Source organism: Monodon monoceros, unplaced genomic scaffold (assembly GCF_005190385.1).
Source record: "Monodon monoceros isolate NGI ecotype Baffin Bay Population unplaced genomic scaffold, NGI_Narwhal_1 Super_Scaffold_14, whole genome shotgun sequence".
In the NCBI taxonomy this organism is placed as follows: domain Eukaryota; kingdom Metazoa; phylum Chordata; class Mammalia; order Artiodactyla; family Monodontidae; genus Monodon; species Monodon monoceros.
In genome coordinates this window covers 65,050,881-65,070,316 of record NW_021703770.1, presented here as the reverse complement: position 1 = coordinate 65,070,316, position 19,436 = coordinate 65,050,881, and the positions used below count along the sequence as shown (strand labels likewise).

Here is a 19,436-nt window from a genome sequence, read left to right as displayed (position 1 = left end):
CTACTTATTCTGGAGCAAACAGCCACTGTAATCACTTGGTATTAAAAGGCACGACTCACACCTGCTGTTCCCATCTCTACCCCAAGATATTTATCTTATTAGATTTCAAGACTCCCCTTAATACCACCATATTAGAGGAAAACCTAATAGTCTGGAGAGCACATATGTGGAGATAAATATTTCTATCGGCCAAATCATATTCATGAAACCACAGATATAATTATGTAATAGTTTGTCATGGTCAGGACCTATCAACCCACTATTATCCAATCAAATTGGGTAAATAGCTTGTTAAAACACATTTTAACCTGTTATCTCTAACAGTTCTCTTCAGGAGAAGGGTTGCCTTTTTTTTTTTTTAATGAGGTGAAGGGTATTTACTAAAAGAGCCACTAATTAGAAAGGTAAAGTCTCATTTATCACTTTAAGGATTGAGAAAGACTAACATCAGCTGTTAAAATAGTATAAGTAAGAAGCTGGGTAATGAACATAATCTAGATTATAACTGTGACACTAAATTTATTTTAAGGTAATCACTTTAGACTTAGTTATAGAGGCACTAACTTAGGGTCTGTATTAGTTAACCATTACAAAAACTTGGCAAAAAGGGTAGAATTTAACTTTAATATATTTTAACAAATTACTTTGGGATGTGCAAAATATTCAAGTTATTTTATTCATTACTAATTTAAGTAAGCCTGGTCCACAAATACTTAGCTTAAATGCTATGCTAACCTGCAAGACACACTCTCATGAAACAAATCCAAATGAGATAACAGAAAAACTTTTTTAAGAATGGACTTAAAAAAAAGGTGGACCCATCAATGAATACATTCTGAGTGATAATTTACTCATTTATTGCCTCACAGACCAAGATTTAAATGAATATTATTAAACTGTAAACAGTCTAGGTAAAATAATCTAAAGTAACTCTTTGTGGATAAATATACTATAAATTATAACATAAAAAATTTGATTTCCGTGTTAGAATGTTACTTTAAAAAATAATTATATGTGCTTTATACACCAAGACTGCAGCACAGACTTAACATATATCTTTGTAAAAGACTATCATTTTTAAAGCCATATACTAGTAAAATTGTTTTTAATAAAGACAGTAAAACAAATTTAATCAAATTCCCGTGTCACACTGTCAGTCATAAAACACTCGGGGCTATCGTCCACATTCCCACCTCACCTCCCCAGTGAATGGAAACAACTGAGAAGCTTCTACTCGTGACTTTTCTAATTTAGCCATCCTGGGAACAGCTCATAAAGCAAACTAGTGTAAGTCAAACCACGGGTGAGGCCCAGCTAATCAGAAACTGACAGCCGCAGCACAAACAAGTTAAACTCTAAGGTTCCAAAGGATCCACCACCACACAGACAGGAGTTCTGAGCGCCCTGGTAAGACACTCAAGCTGGCATCGGGGTGAATCGCGGCTCTTCCTTAAAAGATCTGACTGACAAGATAAATGACAAAAGGCGTAAAAGTTGTTCCTGATATTGGTTAATACATAACTTTTAAAGACAGGCATTTTTGTTTGTTTGTTTTGGCGCAGCTTATGAGATCTTAGTTCCCCAACCAGGGATTAAACCCGCACCCGCGTCGGTGGAAGCACCGAGTCCTAACCACTGGACCGCCAGGGAATTCCCAAGACAGACATGTTTTAAAACTGAGCAAAGATATCTTAAGTGCTATGGTTTTTATCTTGTTTGGGTTTTCCAGTAAAATAATCTATTGTGCAAAGGCGTGTGTATTTCCCTTAGATGGTGAAGTAATGATATATTAACTCCTTGCTGAGCTCCTACTCTGTGCCAGAAAATGCTCCAGGCGCTTTCAAACAAAACCTCACTTACGCACATAAGACCTCTGTGAGGCAGGTCTTATACGCCGGGTTTTGGAGATTAGTAAACAGGTCACAGGGCTTAAACACAACAGCACTAAATACATTTTTGGGTAACGTTACAGAAACGGTAACACGCTACAAAAGATGAAGCCCAAAGTTCTGAAAGCAGTTTTCTCTGATGCAGTAAAGTGAGCTTTTTCAGACCGTATTCATCTTACGTATGCTAGGAAAGTGTTCGCACCTGAGTGCCTATCCAAGCACGAATCCATCCATTGAACACTATCCTTCCCAGTCCTCTTCCCTATGCAAACATTAAAAATAAAAAACACACTCTTAAAATACTAGCATTCTTTTTGTTTAAAAACTTAATTTAAAATTTTTGGTGGTTATAACAAAAATAAAAAAATCTCTGAAAACATCCACAATTCAACTAATGCATTATTAACATTAACTTGACCTTCATTCAGTAACTTGGCAAGCTAATCCTTTAAAAACAATTAGTAAATTGGTGTGAGTGAAACAAAATTCATTCTTAACTTACAAAACACAAGATTTAAAAAATCTGAGTGCGCTGTTTTGAAGAGATTTCTTCAATCGTATTCACTAAGAAAACAGGACTGCTTCAAGAAAAAGACAATTATGCTTAAAACAATATGCTTAAATGTGAAAAACATGACATTATCAGGGATTCAAACCTCGCTTGAAGAAGAAATATGAAAGAAGCTTTTGTGCTGCTTATTAGCAAACAGTGATGGCCTTATACATTTTAAGTTACTATTCACACTTTTCAATTTCTTAATAAAGGAAGACAAAAGCTGCCTGGTGGATGAAAGACCATCATTTTTATACAAGTATAGAAAAATAATTTCAAATAGTATAATCTTAAGTATTTCCTACTTTGGACTCTCATTCGGATGGCAAATGGCTAGCATTCTAGCAAGCATTTCTTTCTTTTTTTTTAAATCATAGCATAATTTTAATAGGGAATAATGAAGACAACTTAATACGGAATGCTAGATTCAGTTGATGAAATACTATAGCAAGCATTTCTTAAGCCCGATATTTGGAATCCAAATTTAAAAACAACAGATATATAATAATCTTACTCTTTTCAACATATTAAATAAAGTAAGGCATATATTTCCGCAGCAGGAAGACCTTAAGTGAGAACATGAGAGACAGTGGTATTTAGTTTTTAAAAAGTGTTTAATTGTTTAGAAATCCTCAATCATTATACTTTAAATTTATAAGCAACAGTAAATTTGCTATCTCTAGAAGAGAATGTTTAAAGTACGTACACCAAACGTCTAACCTGTTTAATTCCATAATCTTAAAAGTTAAACTTCTTTAAGTGTAAAAACTTCTTTAAAGGAATGATCCTGAGGAAAGCTACCTCGATACCAAGGAATGATACCATAAAAAGCCCTTCAGGAGGAATAGGTGGGAGAAGAATAAAAATCACATGCAGTAATCTCAAGCTTCTCAGCTGACAGGTAAAACGTGTAGCTCTTTTAATCAGAGAAATAACACTGAAGCAAAAGGAGAAGAAATTTGACTAGCAAGTTCACTCCTACCCGTATATAAACTAATGATTAATGTCACAATCCTAAAAATAAAGATGGCCTACCTTAGAGGCGATCCACTTGATAAGAACCAAGGCCAGACACCAGATCAATGTAATTCCCATTGGGATCAATGAAAAGCCCCCTGCATAGCCTCCCTCCTCTCCCAGAGAGCAATGAGCAAGGAAGATTTGTTAGGATCTGACAATAACCAGCTGTCCCGAGGCAGAAGAGAGGGGACACTGCCTGCCTTGAACCTCACGCAGCTGCCTTCAAACAAGGGTCACCTGACTCTCTGAGAACATGCTGCCAGCCGGCCTTCCTACCAGCGCGTGGTTAATGCCACAGCCCAGGGCTGGGGAAGGAGAGTCAGTAAAGCTGGAAGAGGGGAGGAAACACCTTCGTGAGCGCTGACCTAACAGTCTCACAAAATGTAGGCAAACGAGGTCTCCAGCTGGCCCCAAGCACATCCCCGACCTTAACACCAGGAATGCTTTCAAATAACTTCCAAAAAATGTCTGGCAGTACTAAAAATTTCCTCATTTCCTCCACGTAGACCAGTGTCACAGGCATAATGTCCTGGCATTTAAAAATATTAATGCATTTTACTCTATTTTTTCAACTTTAAATACTGAATTGGTCAACTCTATTTCCTTAAGAGCTAGGATTACTTTATGAATGCTAGGGGCTTTCATAGATAATGTTGTGCTATTTAACATTATAATTCACTCATTATGGATTTATTGACAAAGGCCAGTCTATCTGCATTTTTCAAGCAATTAAAAGTACACTATTTCTAAGCCCGACTTGCAATCTAGCTTACATGATAATATTTGTGTTACACGTCTCATTCTTCTCTCAGCTGTGAGTAGCTCGGTGAAAGCAAAGTGGGCCTCTATTCATCTTCATGATCTCTCACAGCAGCCAGCAGAGAAAAAGCCTTTCATGAAACTTTCATGCGAGTATTCATTAAGCTGCAACTAGGTACCAGGCCCTTTGCTGGACGCCAGGGGTATAATCTTTGAGTGAAAACGGAAAGGGCTCCTGCCCTCCAGAAACTTACAGTTGAGTCAGTCTACGTTAATCGAAGTCTGCAAATAAATACAAAACTGCAACGGAAACAAGTACGACGGAGCTGCGACGGGAACCGCCAACAAAGCCCCGGGTCTGACCTGGTTAGGAGGTCAGGGGCTTCTTCCCAGAGGCCCTGAAATGTCCCTGAGCTGAACTGCAAGGGCAAGAACACGAAGAGGATGGGAAGAATGATCCTCACAGACATGACAACACACAACAAAGACAAGCAGAAGATTCGGGAAGAAGAGCAGAGGAGGCTGCAGTGCAGGCTGTGGGACCCCACAGTGGAGGCCCCGAGAAGGGGCTTCGTCTGCATCCTAAAAGCCAATCCCACCCTGCTGGAGACTTCAGCAGGTTTTGGTCAAGGGCAGCTCATTGGGGTAGGGGCTGGGGGGCGGTCAGGACGCCACAGAGGAGGCCCAGGAGAGGCGCTCACGGACTGTGCTGGGGGGAGACGTGGACGGGCTGGGAAACACTCCGGATGCGACAGGACTACGTCATGGGCTGCAGTTCATGGTGAGACAAAGGCATCTGCCTAGTGGCGGTACCCACATGACAGTTCTAAAATATTTGAAAACAGCCCAAATAGTTCAAATACCAACGCTGTTTTCATTATCCAATCCTCAGTAGGAAGAGTTTATTTTTTTTTAAAAAGTTAATTCTCCACCCGTCAAAATGAGGCATAAACTCAAATTACAGATGCACATCACAATTTTTCTAAATTGAAGCTATACATAACATATGGCCATACATTTCCCACCACACCTTATACATTATACACACACACACACACACACACACACACACACACACACACACACATATACCTCTTCTTTCTACTGAACTAACAAGCTGTAATGCTAATCCTTGCACAAATGGAGATAACTTTTTTAGTCTGTCATGAAACTAGGTGTGGCATGAGATTGTCAGGGTCTTGGATTACTCTCTGGGCAGTAAGGTTCCAGCCGGCAAACTCAAAGGATGCCCAGGAACAGGTCAGAGCAGCCGAACGTAATCAGCTCCACCCTCAGGAGAGCCGCTGGGGGTCATCATTCGTTATCTGCCGCACTAGCCTGGGCGGCACTCTCCAAATTAGCCTACCACCTCAATGCCCAGCCCAGAAATACTTCCTATCCTCACAGCTCCCAGCCAGTCAGCTGCTCGGAAAGTTGAGTTCTACGAAGCAAACACGATCCTATTATTTTTGGTACGTTTTGATAAATGCCCTTTTGGTTAACGGTGGTGAGGTCAAGAATCTCAACTTGCTTTTCGTCTAAAAGTGGAGGATTGGGGCTTCCCTGGTGGTCCAGTGGTTAAGACTTCGTGCTTCCATGGCAGGAGGCGCAGGTTCGACCCCTGGTCGGGGAACTAGATCCCACATGCGGCAGGGCGGAGCCAAAAAGAAGTAAATAAATACAAGTGAAGGATTGAACAAGGGAAGAGGGAAATAATCAGAACTGAGACTCGCAAGGAAAAAAGAAAGACAGTCCTAAAAATTCTCTCATTTAAATGGACTTCTGTCGAGATTATCCCACCATCTCAAAACTCCACTGGGAGTCAAGAGCCTGGGTTTATTTCCCAGCTGTACTGCCAAGAGCTGAGTGAACCTGGGTGAATCACCACCTGTAAGGGCCTTGCTTTCCGCCCTTCACAGGAGTTAAATAACATCTGTAAAAGAATACCTCACTCATAGCAGGCTCTCAATAACATTTAGCCAAGTCCAAATTAAATAATTAAGACCTAACAATGATCATGACCTAACCACTCCAGCTCCACCCCAACTCTGGGCTTAAATGAAATCACATGGTTCATGAGGGCAACGTGTGCTGTGCTTGCCCAGTGCCCTGGGAACCTCTCCTGAGGCCTGGTAGGGCTAAGGTCATTTTTCACACCAGTGAATATAGGCTGGCTCCCTAAAATGGTTCCCCAGCATCCTCTTTCTTAAATATCTACTGTATGTCTGACACTGAAATACAGAGATAATCAAGACACAGTCCTTCCAGATCAGAAATTTCCTATTTGAATAGAAATAGCTACTAAGCTTATGCCTAAAATCACAGCTCCCTCGTTGCTGATGACACATTTACATCACTCAAATCTCACAAAGAACTCAGGCAATACAAGTTTTTCTTAAAACAGTACACTCACCTTTCTTAATGGCACGGACCTAATGGCTTTAAAACTTTTTCCTATTCTAAGATATGAAATATTTATCACTAATTTATCTTGATAAAGTATAAGACTTAATAAAAAATTTTCAATAAGACGAAACAGAAACAAAAGCTGTCATCAAATTGTATTAACACTCCTTTACAATATTATGTCTATTTCTTAGAAAATTATCTTAAAATTAATCTTTCTAAACATAAAATAATTTATTATCCCATAAAGAAATAGTTGCCTCTTTTACAATAATAACAAATGTATTCTTTTACATTAACTTTTCTCACCTGTCTCAAAGCCTTAGTGAAACACGACAGAGCAACAAAAAAAATCACTTGACTACTAGAAAAATTAATGCATAGGAGACAGCTAAGCTTTATGAAAACAGAATTTAAAACTATAAGAAAAAGGTATAAAACTCTTTACCTTGCTGGGGCTTATAAAAGTAATATCTGAACAGTCAGGATATTAAAAGCAAATCTCACTATTTTAGGAGCATGATCAATAGAAGGAAAAGGTACAGCTTTGATCACTGTGTCTTAAGAGAAGTAATCCAAGTGCAAATTTTATCCCTGGGGCTCTCTGCCACTCACAGGACACCTGTCAATCTTGGCAATAGCCTTTAGCTATCCATATAGAGACTCAGCATGTCCTTCTCTTGACCATATTAGGCTAACCTCAACTGCATTGACATCAGTGTCTATAATTTTGGAATCCTGTTGACAAGAAGAACCTATCCCAGAGTTCTTTATACAAATGTAATGTCTGTTGGAAATTATAACCAAATTTATAATAGAAAAATGTGAATACTATAGTCTAAACCTTCCAACTGTGCTTTTATCATTTTGAATTCCAACCAATTTTAATACCAAATAGTAAATCAGGGCAGGTTTTTTATTTCTATTACTAAAAACCACATATCGGAGCTTATTATTTTTCAAATGTTATGAATTTCAAGAGATATGAAACTGACCAAAAAAATTAATCCTTGAAAAGTAACAAAAATTATTTTAAAACTATGGTAACATGGGAGTTTTACCACTTAATTAAGACCTTTGTGTCATACTGATTTAGAGTTCTGAATTAAGTTTTCTGTTGGATAGTAATTAACGGCAATGAACATGTGATTAGTCTTTGTATGAAGTATTCAATAATAAAAACACCCTGACCTTTTACAAACATTCAAGTCTTCTGGTCCAGAAAACTACATTTTATGATATTAAAAGAACTCAGAGATTTGCTTATTGAATGACTGTTCACAGTATCTCACACCAGTCAGAATGGCCATCATCAAAAAATCTAGAAACAATAAATGCTGGAGACGGTGTGGAGAAAAGGGAACACTCTTGCACTGCTGGTGGGAATGTGAATTGGTACAGCCACTATGGAGAACAGTACGGAGGTTCCTTAAAAAACTACAAATAGAACTACCATATGACCCAGCAATCCCACCACTGGGCATATACCCTGAGAAAACCGTAATTCAGAAAGAGTCATGTACCAAAATGTTCATTGCAGCTCTATTTACAATAGCCCGGAGATGGAAACAACCTAAGTGTCCATCATTGGATAAATAGATAAAGAAGATGTGGCACATATATACAATGGAATATTACTCAGCCATAAAAAGAAATGAAATTGAGCTATTTTTAATGAGGTGGATAGACCTAGAGTCTGTCATACAGAGTGAAGTAAGTCAGAAAGAGAAAAACAAATATACCGTATGCTAACACATATATATAGAATTTAAGAAAAAGAAAATGTCATGAAGAACTTAGGGGTGAGACAGGAATAAAGACACAGACCTACTAGAGAATGGACTTGAGGACATGGGGAGGGGGAAGGGTAAATTGGGACGAAGTGAGAGAGTGGCATGGACATATATACACTACCAAACATAAAATAGATAGCTAGTGGGAAGCAGCCGCATAGCATAGGGAGATCAGCTCGGTGCTTTGTGACCACCTAGAGGGGTGGGATAGGGAGGGTGGGAGGGAGGGAGACGCAAGAGGGAAGAGATATGGGAACATATGTATATGTATAGCTGATTCACTTTGTTATACAGCAGAAACTAACACACCACTGTAAAGCAACTATACTCCAATAAAGATGTAAAAAAAAAACAAAAAAATTATGGGAATTTGCTCGCCATGTCTTCTCACAAGACTTTCAGGATCAAGTGATTCCCAGCCAAGAAACGAAAGCAGAATCGTACCATTCCCCAATGGATTCGAATGAAAACTGGTAATAAAATCAGGTACAACTCCAAGAGAAGACATTGGAGAAGAACCAAGCTGGGTCTATAAGGAGCCTCGCATATGAAGTGGCACACATATTTATGCTGTGTCAAGGTCACTTGCATCTTACCATATCACTCTGAGAACATCACTACTATCTGAACAGCTGGACGTGTTTTATTGGGAAAATGATTTTTCTCTTTGTGCCTGTGCACTAGTGCTTTGGCTCAGTACTAAATATGTGAGACCTTTTGTCGGAAAAAAAAAATTATGGAAAAGTAGAAATGGTCACAATTTCCAGAAGGAAAAAAAAAAAAAATCAGTGGTGTAGATTTGACAACTGTAGAGTTTGGACTTAGGCTGCTAGTATATAAGACCAGGAGAATGTCACAGACCCCGGACACTTTAATTTCAGCAAGGCTGCACACATAGTCTCTGGAGGCATCCTTGAGAACAAAACAGAGCAATGTTAGGCTGACTCCTAGCTGACTGAACAAACATAACCAGAGTTCAAGTACCGGATGTCAAGCTGGTGGAAGTATTCTAGAGGTCGCTGACAGAACTCTACATTTGACTTTGTCTTGTTCCACAGTTTATTTATCGGGATGCAGATCGGACTAATGCATATCATATCTGCATATAAAACACAAAGTATAAACCACCATGCTTAATTACACAATAACTTAAAGAGAGAATGAAGTATGAATTTTAAAATAAAATAAACTGCATGCATATGGAACAGTGGAAATGGAGTTTACAAGTTTCCTTAAAAAAAAAAAAAAAAAAGGTCAGAATGTTTAAACTCTAAATGAATAAGAGACAGTAAGTAAAGGCAATCTTGGGAAGCACCGAGAGTCAGATAAGTAACCAAATCCAGGCTACTCCGCTGGTCTCAGTAGAGGCCACATGGATAAGACCGAATTCAGTTCTCAGTATTACCCTGGAAGACGCATTCATACATAACATCTTTAAATGCAGATAAGGATAATATATAAACTGCTATAAGATAAAATAAGCCAAGGAGTTCAGCTTTATTCTGTGAAATTATGAAAGGTGGAAGTAGACCAATGGGCACAAGTTTGTGGAAAACAGAATTTGATTCAATATTACTTTCTAAGAACTTTCTACAGTTAGAACCATGGAAATTGAAAGGAGCTGCCTCAAACTAGCCTCTGTCAAGGCGGTTGTGGAGCAGCCTAGAAAAAATGACCTTCAAGGTCTCTGCCAGTTCTAAGATCCCACAATACTATACCTGACTCGATTTCATAATCAAAGAAGCCTTTCTAAGAAAGGTGCCACCACACCCCACAGACCCAGCCATACTGATTTCCTCAAAGTTACTAACATCTAAGTGGTTACTGGTATTTATCTCAAAAGATAATTTTTAAATGAGAACTATTTGTAGGTAAGGAAAAAAACTTCACACTAAAAATACTACTACGAACTGACCACTACTTGTGGGTAAACATATATCAAAATATTTATAACATAAATACTAAAGAAGAAAAATACTAATCTCTCAGAGATTGGTCAAATTTAAAAAGGAAACGCCAACTGTCAACAACTGTTTCCCTCTCCAAACCAATGAGAGTAGAAGCCCAAAAAATTTCTGAAGTATACCTGAGGCACACCGAATAGTACTGTTTCATCTCCACATATAGTACTGCAAGGGAAAGGAGGAGACGCACAAAGAGATTTTGAGATCTCCACTGTGTTGGGCATGAAGGATATAACATAAATGGACACAGTCCTTGCCTTCACACAGCTCAGATTTTTGTGGGGACTACAAACAATCATAACAAATAACCACGATTACAAGCAGATGTAAGATGCTCTGAGTGCCAAGTATGACACTTAACCCAGGATTCAGTCGTAGCTAGGAAGACCACTGGGAAAAAGTGACACATCATCTGACTCTTAAATGATTTCATAAGGGTTTGTCACACAAGAGGTGGGGGAAAGAGTTCCAAGCACAGAAAAAGCAGTATTTGCAAAAACCCGAGGTAAGCAAAATCACGGCTTGTTTATAAAAATATAAACAAGGTTCAATAAATGATAGGACAACTGGTAGTGGACTAGAACTCCCATCATGAACAACTAGAGAACTAGGCTATCTATGAGAAACACTGCTTTCAGATGTTAGACAAGTAGGATAGGACTTTGATCCCTGAGAGAAGGGGGAAGAAAACAAATAAGGTGAGACCTGTAATTGCCTAAGTTTCTTGAAAGCAGTTACCAAACCCCAAGGTGGAGCAGAGTAACCCTGCAGAGCAAGAAGTCTCACAAAGTTGAGGACTCAGAGACTGGAGTTCAGGGAGGGTACAATACTTGGATTTTGCAGGGCTGAGTACCAGACAGGAAGAGCCGTGAAGATAACGGGCTCCAGAAGCCTGAAAATGGGTCTCCTTGAGTCTTTGGCTAAATACTAAGCTAGCCATGTGTAGAATGTGGGAAAAGAACAACTACAGGGGAGCTGGGAAACATCTGGTCCCCACCAACCACAGTGAAGAGCTCTCACACAATACCTGGGACATTCCATAGCGACCCAAGAAATGCCAGAGCACAGGAGAAGGGCAAATGTAGCCCATCAATGCAGAACGTTCTACTGGACAGCATTGTTCTGGACCCCCACTAATGATGCTTAAAATATGCCTAAAAGGATCAGGCTGATCCACAAGTAACTAAATTGCTTATCAGATCAAAACTCAACACTCTTTTAAAGATGACAAGTGAAAAATAACGAATTAGGAGAATAAACAAGAAAATGTGACCCCAAACGGGGTGATGGTGGGGAGTCAATAAAAACCCAGAAATGAACAAGATGATGGAGTTGGTAAATTAAGGACTTTTACAATGCTACTGTAAATATATCCAAAGATTTTAAAGAAAACATGCACACTGAAAAAAGAAACTGAAACTTAAAAAAAAAAGGATCACTTATAGCTAAAAAACATAACATCTAAACTAAAATTTCGCAGTTGGGCTTAACGGCAGACTAAATGCTATAGAAGAGATCAACAGAAATTACCTAAACATTTTCCAAATTTGATGACAACTATTAATCCAGATATCAAAGAAGCTCAATGAACCCCAAATAGGAGAAACACAAAGAAAGCCACACCAAGATACATCACAATAAAATTACTAAAAAAAGCAACTGATACCAAAACCAAAGACATTACAAAAGGGAATCATAAACCCAATCACTCATAAACATAGACACAAAGATGTATAAGAAAATATTAATAAATCAAATCCAACAATATATAAAAAGGAAATGCATTATGACTAAGTGGAGATTATCCCAAGAATCCAAAATTGGTCTTCTGTTCAAAAACAGCAATAAATGTAATTCAACATATTAGAATTTTTAAAAAATCATATAATCATTTCAACTGATAAAGAAAAGGCACTGAACAAAATTCAACTCATTTATGCTAAACACTCTTACTAAACTAGGAATAAAAGGAAACTCCCTCATCTGATAAAGGACATCTATTAAAAAACCTACAGCCATCATCATACTTAAAAATTAAATGCTTTTGCCCTAAGATCACAAAAAAAAACAAGGATGTCTGCTTTACGTCTTTAATATGGTATTTAAAGTCAGAGCCACTGCATTAAGTCAAGAAAAAGAAACATACAGCATACAAATTGGAAAGAAAGTAGAAAAACTTTTATTTGCAGACAATATTACCATCTATATAGAAAATCATAAAAACCCTACAAAAGAATTTCTGGAACTAATAAAAATTTAGCAATGTCACAGGACACAAATTTGATATATAAAAATCAACTGCATTTCTATATACTCGTAAAAAATGATTGAAAAATGAAATAAAAAAATACTACTTCCAATAGCATCCACAAACATCAATACTTAAAGACAAATTAAATAGAATATGAGCAAGATCTGTACAATGAAAATTATAAAACATTTTTAGGAGAAATTAAAGACCTAAATAAATGGAGAAATGTATCATGTTGTTACAAGACTGAATTGTGTTTTCCCCAAAAGATTTGTCAAGGTCATAACGCCCAGTACCTATGAATGTGACTTTACTTGGTTCCTTGCAGATGTAATCAAGTTTAAGACAACAGTATACTGGGTTAGAGTGGGCTTGAAATCCAGTATAACTCATGTCCTTATGAAAAGAGAGAAATCTGGACACAGACACACAACCACACAAAGGCAGAGACTGGAGTAATGCATCTACAAGCCAAGGAATAACAAGGATGGCAGGCAACCACAAGAAGCTGGAAGAGACAAGGAAGGATTCCTCCCCAAGGGCCTTCAGAGAGAACATGGCCCTGCTGACACCTTAACTTCTGACTTCTAACTTCTAGAACCATGAAAATAAATTTCTGTACTATAAGCCATCCAGTTTGTAATACTTTGTTTTGGCAGCCCTAAGAAACTAATACACATGTTTACAGATTGGAAGGCTCAATATTGTTTCCAATTTTTCTCAAGTTAATCTATAAATCCAACACAATCCCAATTAAAATTCCAGCATTTTTTTTTTTTAAGAAACTGACAAGCGAATTCTAAGATCTATATGGAAACACTAAAGATCTAGAATAGCCAAAAATGTTTTGGAAAGAAAAGAGAAGACTGGAGGACTTGTACTACCTGATTTCAAGACTTAATTTAAAGCTACAAACAATGTGGTTTTTACATAAAGGCAGACGCAGAGCATCAGAGCTCACAGAGAGTTCAAAAACAGACCCACACTTACGTGGTCAATCGATATTTGACAAAGGTGCCCAAGTAATTCAAGGGAAAATGTAATCTTTTCAACAAATGGCACTGGAAAAACTATATAAACTTATGAAAAAAAAACTCAACGTGCAATCTCATGCTATACAAAAAATTAACACAGATCATTATATCTAAACATAAAGGCTAAAACAATAAAATTTCTAAGAAAAAGTACGAGAATATATTCATGATTTGGGGTTAAGATTTCTAGATACAAAAACACTAGTCATAAAAAATGTTAATTATGCTTAATTATAATTAAAAACTTCTCTTCAAAGACAGTGTTAAGATATGAAAATGCAAACCACAGACTCAGATATTTGCAATATAAATATCTGACCAAGGATTTGATCCAGAATATATTATACATATATTAATGACAACTCATATCTTAATCACAACTAATTCAATTTAAAATATAGGCTAAAAACTTGAACAGACAAGTCACAAAAGAAGATATACGAAGATATATGCATAGCTAATACACACACGAAAAGATGCTCAACATGTTTAATCACTGGAGAAATGAAAATTAAATGAAGATTAAATTTAATGAAAATTAAAACCACAAGATACCACTACACACCCAACAAGAACAGCTAAAATTAAAAAGACTGGCAATATCTAGTGTTGGGCTGTGGAGCAATTAGAGCTCTGCAAATGAAACATATGTCCCCAAAATGACCTGAACATGAATGTTCATAGCTTCATTCATACAGGCATCCCTCAGAGATATTAAATGTTCAGTTCCAGACCACTGCAATAAAGCAAATGTCACAAAAAAGCAAGTCCCATGAATTTTTTGGTTTCCTAGTGCATATAAAAGTTATGTTTACACTATACTGTTGTCTATTCAGTGTGTAATAGCATTATGTCCAAAAAACCAATGTACATACTTTAATTTAAAAATATTTTATTGCTAAAAAAAATGATAACCATCATTTGACAATGCAGGGTTGCCACAAATCTTCAGTTTGTAAAAAATACAATACCTGCAAAGTGCAATAAAATGAGGTATGCCCCTAGTCAAAGCTGGTAACAACACATGCATCCAACAACTAATTAACGGATAAATAAACTGTGGTATATCCATACAATGGAATACTGCTCAGCAATAAAATGAAACTACTGATATGTGCAATGACATGGATAAACCTCAAAAAACACTGTGCTAGGGCTTCCCTGCTGGCGCAGTGGTTGAGAGTCCGCCTGCCGATGCAGGGGACACGGGCTCGTGCCCCGGTCTGGGAAGATCCCACGTGCCACGGAGCGGCTCCACATGTGAGCCATGGCCGCTGAGCCTGCGCATCCGGAGCCTGTGCTCCGCAACGGGAGAGGCCACAACAGTGAGAGGCCCGCGTACCGCAAAAAACAAACAAACAAAAAAAACAACACTGTGCTAAGTGAAAAAAAAAATCAGGAAAAAAAGACTACATTTTGTATGATTCCATTTATATGAAGTTCGAGAACAAGCAAAACGAATCAGTAGTGGTGGTCTGGGGCAGGAGCCCAAGGGAGCTTCTGGGGGTGATGGAAGAGCACAGTATCTTGATTGGGATAGTAGCTGCATAGGTGCACACATTTGTTAAAACTCATCACATTGTATAAATTATACCTCCATAAAGTTTAATTTCAAAAAGAGGAGCAAAATCTATTCCCTCCCACCCACAAAGGAAGTTTAGTACAGGTTACAGTGTAAAGTGAAGGTGGGAGTGGTAAGGGATTGAGACTAGAGAATAAGGACTGTCAACAATACTGACAGTCTGAATTGTGTACAAAGGACAAAAGGAACCCATTGAAAGGTTTTATTTAGGAGAGTGATGCATAAATTATATTTTGGAAAAAATACTTTGGGTGCCAGTGGATGGAATGGATTAATACAGTGGAAGACTTCCGTCTTCAGGAGCTCTGTAAGAAGGCTGCTGCCTTAATCCAGAATAAGACGATGGCTGAGATTAGGGGAGCGGTCACAGGAACAGAGAAAGGTGACAGGATTCAGGAGACTAATGTGCTCTGTTTCAGGAGAGGGCTCAGTGCCCCAAGGACAACTAAGTGGAAATGTCCATCCAGGAGTCTGGCTTGTGGTGAGCTGAGGAAGGGATTTGGGAGTAATCCCCTCCCAAGCACTCAAGACCATGTGGTAAGATTACTCAAGGAGAGAAGATAAGACGGTTAAAACCAAAATCTTCAGGCTTACAAACCGGAAAGGACTGGGAGGGCAAAAGACCAAAACTCGCCAATGGTAACTATTCAAACTAAACAGCACATCCCCACGCGTTTATTTTCTCTCACACATAAATATAAATAACATTCCCTCTTACACCTCTGTAACATTAAAGGCAATAAGAAACAGCTTTAACTGTAATACAAAAAGCAAGTGACAAGAAGGCCAACGCTCAACAAATTTCAAACTGCATCCCCTGTAGGGCTTGTTAATAGTTTCTTCCAGACCTAGGCCAGAGAAGGAACTTTTGGTTCAGCCCCTTCCTCCAATCTAGGCTCCCTTAGTTCCTTTACAAAATGAAAGCAAGATATAGCAGATAATATTAAAAATTCTGCCATCCAGTTCTGTAACAGACACTGATTTGGAAGAAGCAGCCAAGAATAAATTATAGCTAATCATCAAGACAAAACCTGTGTTCCTATTCCTATCGTTATTTACCTGGTGGCTGTAATGATTCGGTTTAAGTCTCTGAGATCACAGGAGTCATTTGATCACAGGATCATTTCCAACAGCAGACTAGTTTAGAGAATGGACCCTACCACTGAAAACAAATGAAAATGCTGGAAAATACAGAAAATACCTACTGAAATGAATCCATGAGCTGGTAATAAAATAAGGAACACTCGGGCAAAAATTAAGTAAAGGCAGGTATGCATAAAGGGGGGCAGAGTACTGAAGCTGGCTCTCACTGCAAGGTCAAAGTAAAGTGGGTGAACCTGAACTCTGCGTTTTTCACAACCTCCTGAGTATATCGAACAAAAGAAGCCCAAAGCCCAGGGTCTGGACAAAGTACAGAGCACCTCCCAGTAACTATTGCTAATGGAATACAATGAGCAATTGTAAGAACATTCTGTGCTCATTTAAAAAAATAGCTTGAATCAAATCATGTGCAATTTGACATCCATCAGCTAGGAGAACATGATACAAATTTACGCAGGCTAGCAAAAAGATTGTCCTCTTTTGAATTTGCCACCATTTCGATGAACTTAATTGCAAAGGCAATTAAGACTGATGCTACTACCTTAAGGAGCTGGAACTGGAACAACATATAAAAAGCAACTTGGTAAAAGGTTCAGAAAAAGAACTATGTTCTCTTAAATTAACACCATTGGTTTACATTTAATAAAATGAGAACACCAAGGCTTCTGTACTTCGCACACGTAATTATAATATCTTGTTTAAAATAGAATAGGCAAAGAATTAAAAGGGCAAAAATAACTTTTAACTTACATTGAAGTACATGGTACTTCTTTGTTCAAAAGAAATGCCTTTATAATCAACACTCTACAAAGAAATTTAAAACTTAATTTATATCATCTAACATCAACAAATTCTCTCATTACAAAGAAATTTTCTTCATAGACACAAAAAGCACAATAGAGGTTTCCAGGGGCTGGGAAAGAAGGGACTAGCAATTACTGTTTAATGGGTACACAGTTTCTGTGCGGCCAATGAGAAAGCTGGGCAAATGGACAGAAATGATGGTTTGTACATCTAAAAATGGTTAAAATAATAAATTTTACGTTAGGCGTATTTTAGTACAATTTAAAAAGTACAGAGGAAAAATATTTTCATCTAATTTTCCTCAAAGTTTGGAATACTCTTAAGTTTGAAATTCATGCCAACAACCATCTTCTTATAATTGAACCAGGAGAGCAGAGACTTTGGATCACGTACGTGATCATGGGTTCAAATCTGAGGTCTACCCTTCCTATCATGGAGTCTTGATACAAAAGTTACATTCTAAAAGCCTTGGCTTCCTCCAGCTGGATAATGGGAAAGTAGACAGCTAAGGTATGCTTAAAGATAATCCAGGAACGTTACCGAGGTGTTCTTACCCAATTCTCCAACACAGTCCCAGAAAAGGGTCATTAACTAAAATTTATAAGCCTTTAAAAATCATTTAACACCCTCTAACCAGTGCTTTAATATATTCATGCATATCAAAGACTCAAATCAAATTCTATAAAATGGCTTTCCCCTCTCTACAGAGCAGACAATCAACCTAGCTCCTACTTAAATTACCAGGTTCTCTAAGTTACAATGTAAGACAGCCATGGAATTAAGAAAAAAAAACAACTCATTAACTTACTCATTGGTTTTGCTCATGGTAAAAGCTTGACCATAATGCTCCCCTTATCAAATTTTTGTCAGTCATTACCCAATGGTAATAGTCCATTTTCAGTCAGTGGCATCAAAAACAGGCAGGCACGTAACAATCATAAATTTGCCCAAGTAATTCAGGGTCTAAGTCACAATTCTACCCCTTTAGGAGATCAGACATGGCGGGCATAGGCGGCGGTTAACCTCCTAAGTGTCCAATAGTCCGTGCACCCCACACGATACGGGTTACTCTTCTGACATCCTGCACTGCGTGTAATTTTATACCATTATTATCCGCATATAATGCTGTTTTTTTTTTTCTTTTTTTTTTTTTTTTTTTTTTGCGGTACGCGGACCTCTCACTGTTGTGGCCTCTCCCGCTGCGGAGCACAGGCTCCGGACGCCCAGGCTCAGCGGCCATGGCTCACGGGCCCAGCCTCTCCGCGGCATGTGGATCTTCCCGGACCGGGGCATGAACCCGCATCCCCTGCATCTGCAGGCGGACCCTCAACCACTGCGCCACCAGGGAAGCCCTATAATGCTGTTTTGACATCTTAAAAACCTTTCTGACTGGGGACACTTGCCCCTCCATGGGACAGCCAACTCTTAAAGATAGCCAGAAGCATGTCTTTGATTATGCAAACCAGCCAATCCAGAGCCAGACCTCCATCAGACCCTTGCATCTCAAAACAACTAATCATCCCAGGGTCAGGTACCAGGCAACTAGGGACCACTCCTGTAGCCCAAAGCCTGCAAAATGATTCAAAGTAACCAATTCTGAACGATTCACTCTGCCCCGCCTTGCCTTTCTCTAGGAAACCTGCATAGAGGCCATGGCCTAACTTTCCCTTCACTCCTGTCTTCTGTCTTCTGACCACCCTGGAGTTCTCCCACGTGGCCCTGTGTGGCGTACCAGGGCTCCTGTCTCTAGGACCCCTGAGCATAATACACCTTGTTTCTTCGTGAGCTTTTCCCATGTCTCCTCTGTGGCTGACTAATGTGACTGACCATCTCATAAAAGAATACAAAACATATGCACTGATCGAGAAAATACAAAATGATCTAACACTGAGAGTTCAGTAGTTATGTTTAAATGAATTTTATTTAATCACAGGTGTATCTACTTATATTTGAAAAATAATAATATATATATGTATGAGTCTGTTTTTTTAAGTTTACTATTGCAAATACATGTGGATTCATGAATCCCTTGCCCAAATCCGAGATTCTTCTGGGATTTGCCATTATCAATTAGGCCAGGTGTGCGTGTATGCATGCCCTTCCCCCTTCCCCCTCATCCTCACCCAAATACACACACTTCTTAAAGAGATGTGCCCCCTTCAGCACACCATCACATCACTTAAAAAAAACAAAAAAACAAAAAAAAAAACCTGATAAAACTGAGGGGGAAAAGCTGATATGCGAAAAACTGATATAAGAAAAACCTATATGATCAAGGTT

The 19,436-nt window shown here is 38.4% G+C and overlaps 1 protein-coding gene and 1 pseudogene across 18 annotated transcripts in view; one reads left to right on the top strand and one right to left on the bottom strand.

Moving 5' to 3' along the window:
* The window catches only part of PDE7A (phosphodiesterase 7A), a 380,288-nt gene that overhangs the window by 71,615 nt on the left and 289,237 nt on the right, over positions 1 to 19,436 (bottom strand). The window contains exon 1 of one of the 18 annotated variants that reach the window (XM_029222498.1): positions 3,478 to 3,537. The exons of the other annotated variants lie outside the window; for them this stretch is intronic. Within the exon in view, the coding sequence (XP_029078331.1) occupies positions 3,478 to 3,537 (60 nt within the window). Of the gene's footprint in view, positions 1 to 3,477; positions 3,538 to 19,436 lie in introns of those variants that run through there. 18 annotated transcript variants of the gene reach the window in all.
* LOC114895270 lies at positions 8,738 to 9,211 on the top strand (annotated as a pseudogene).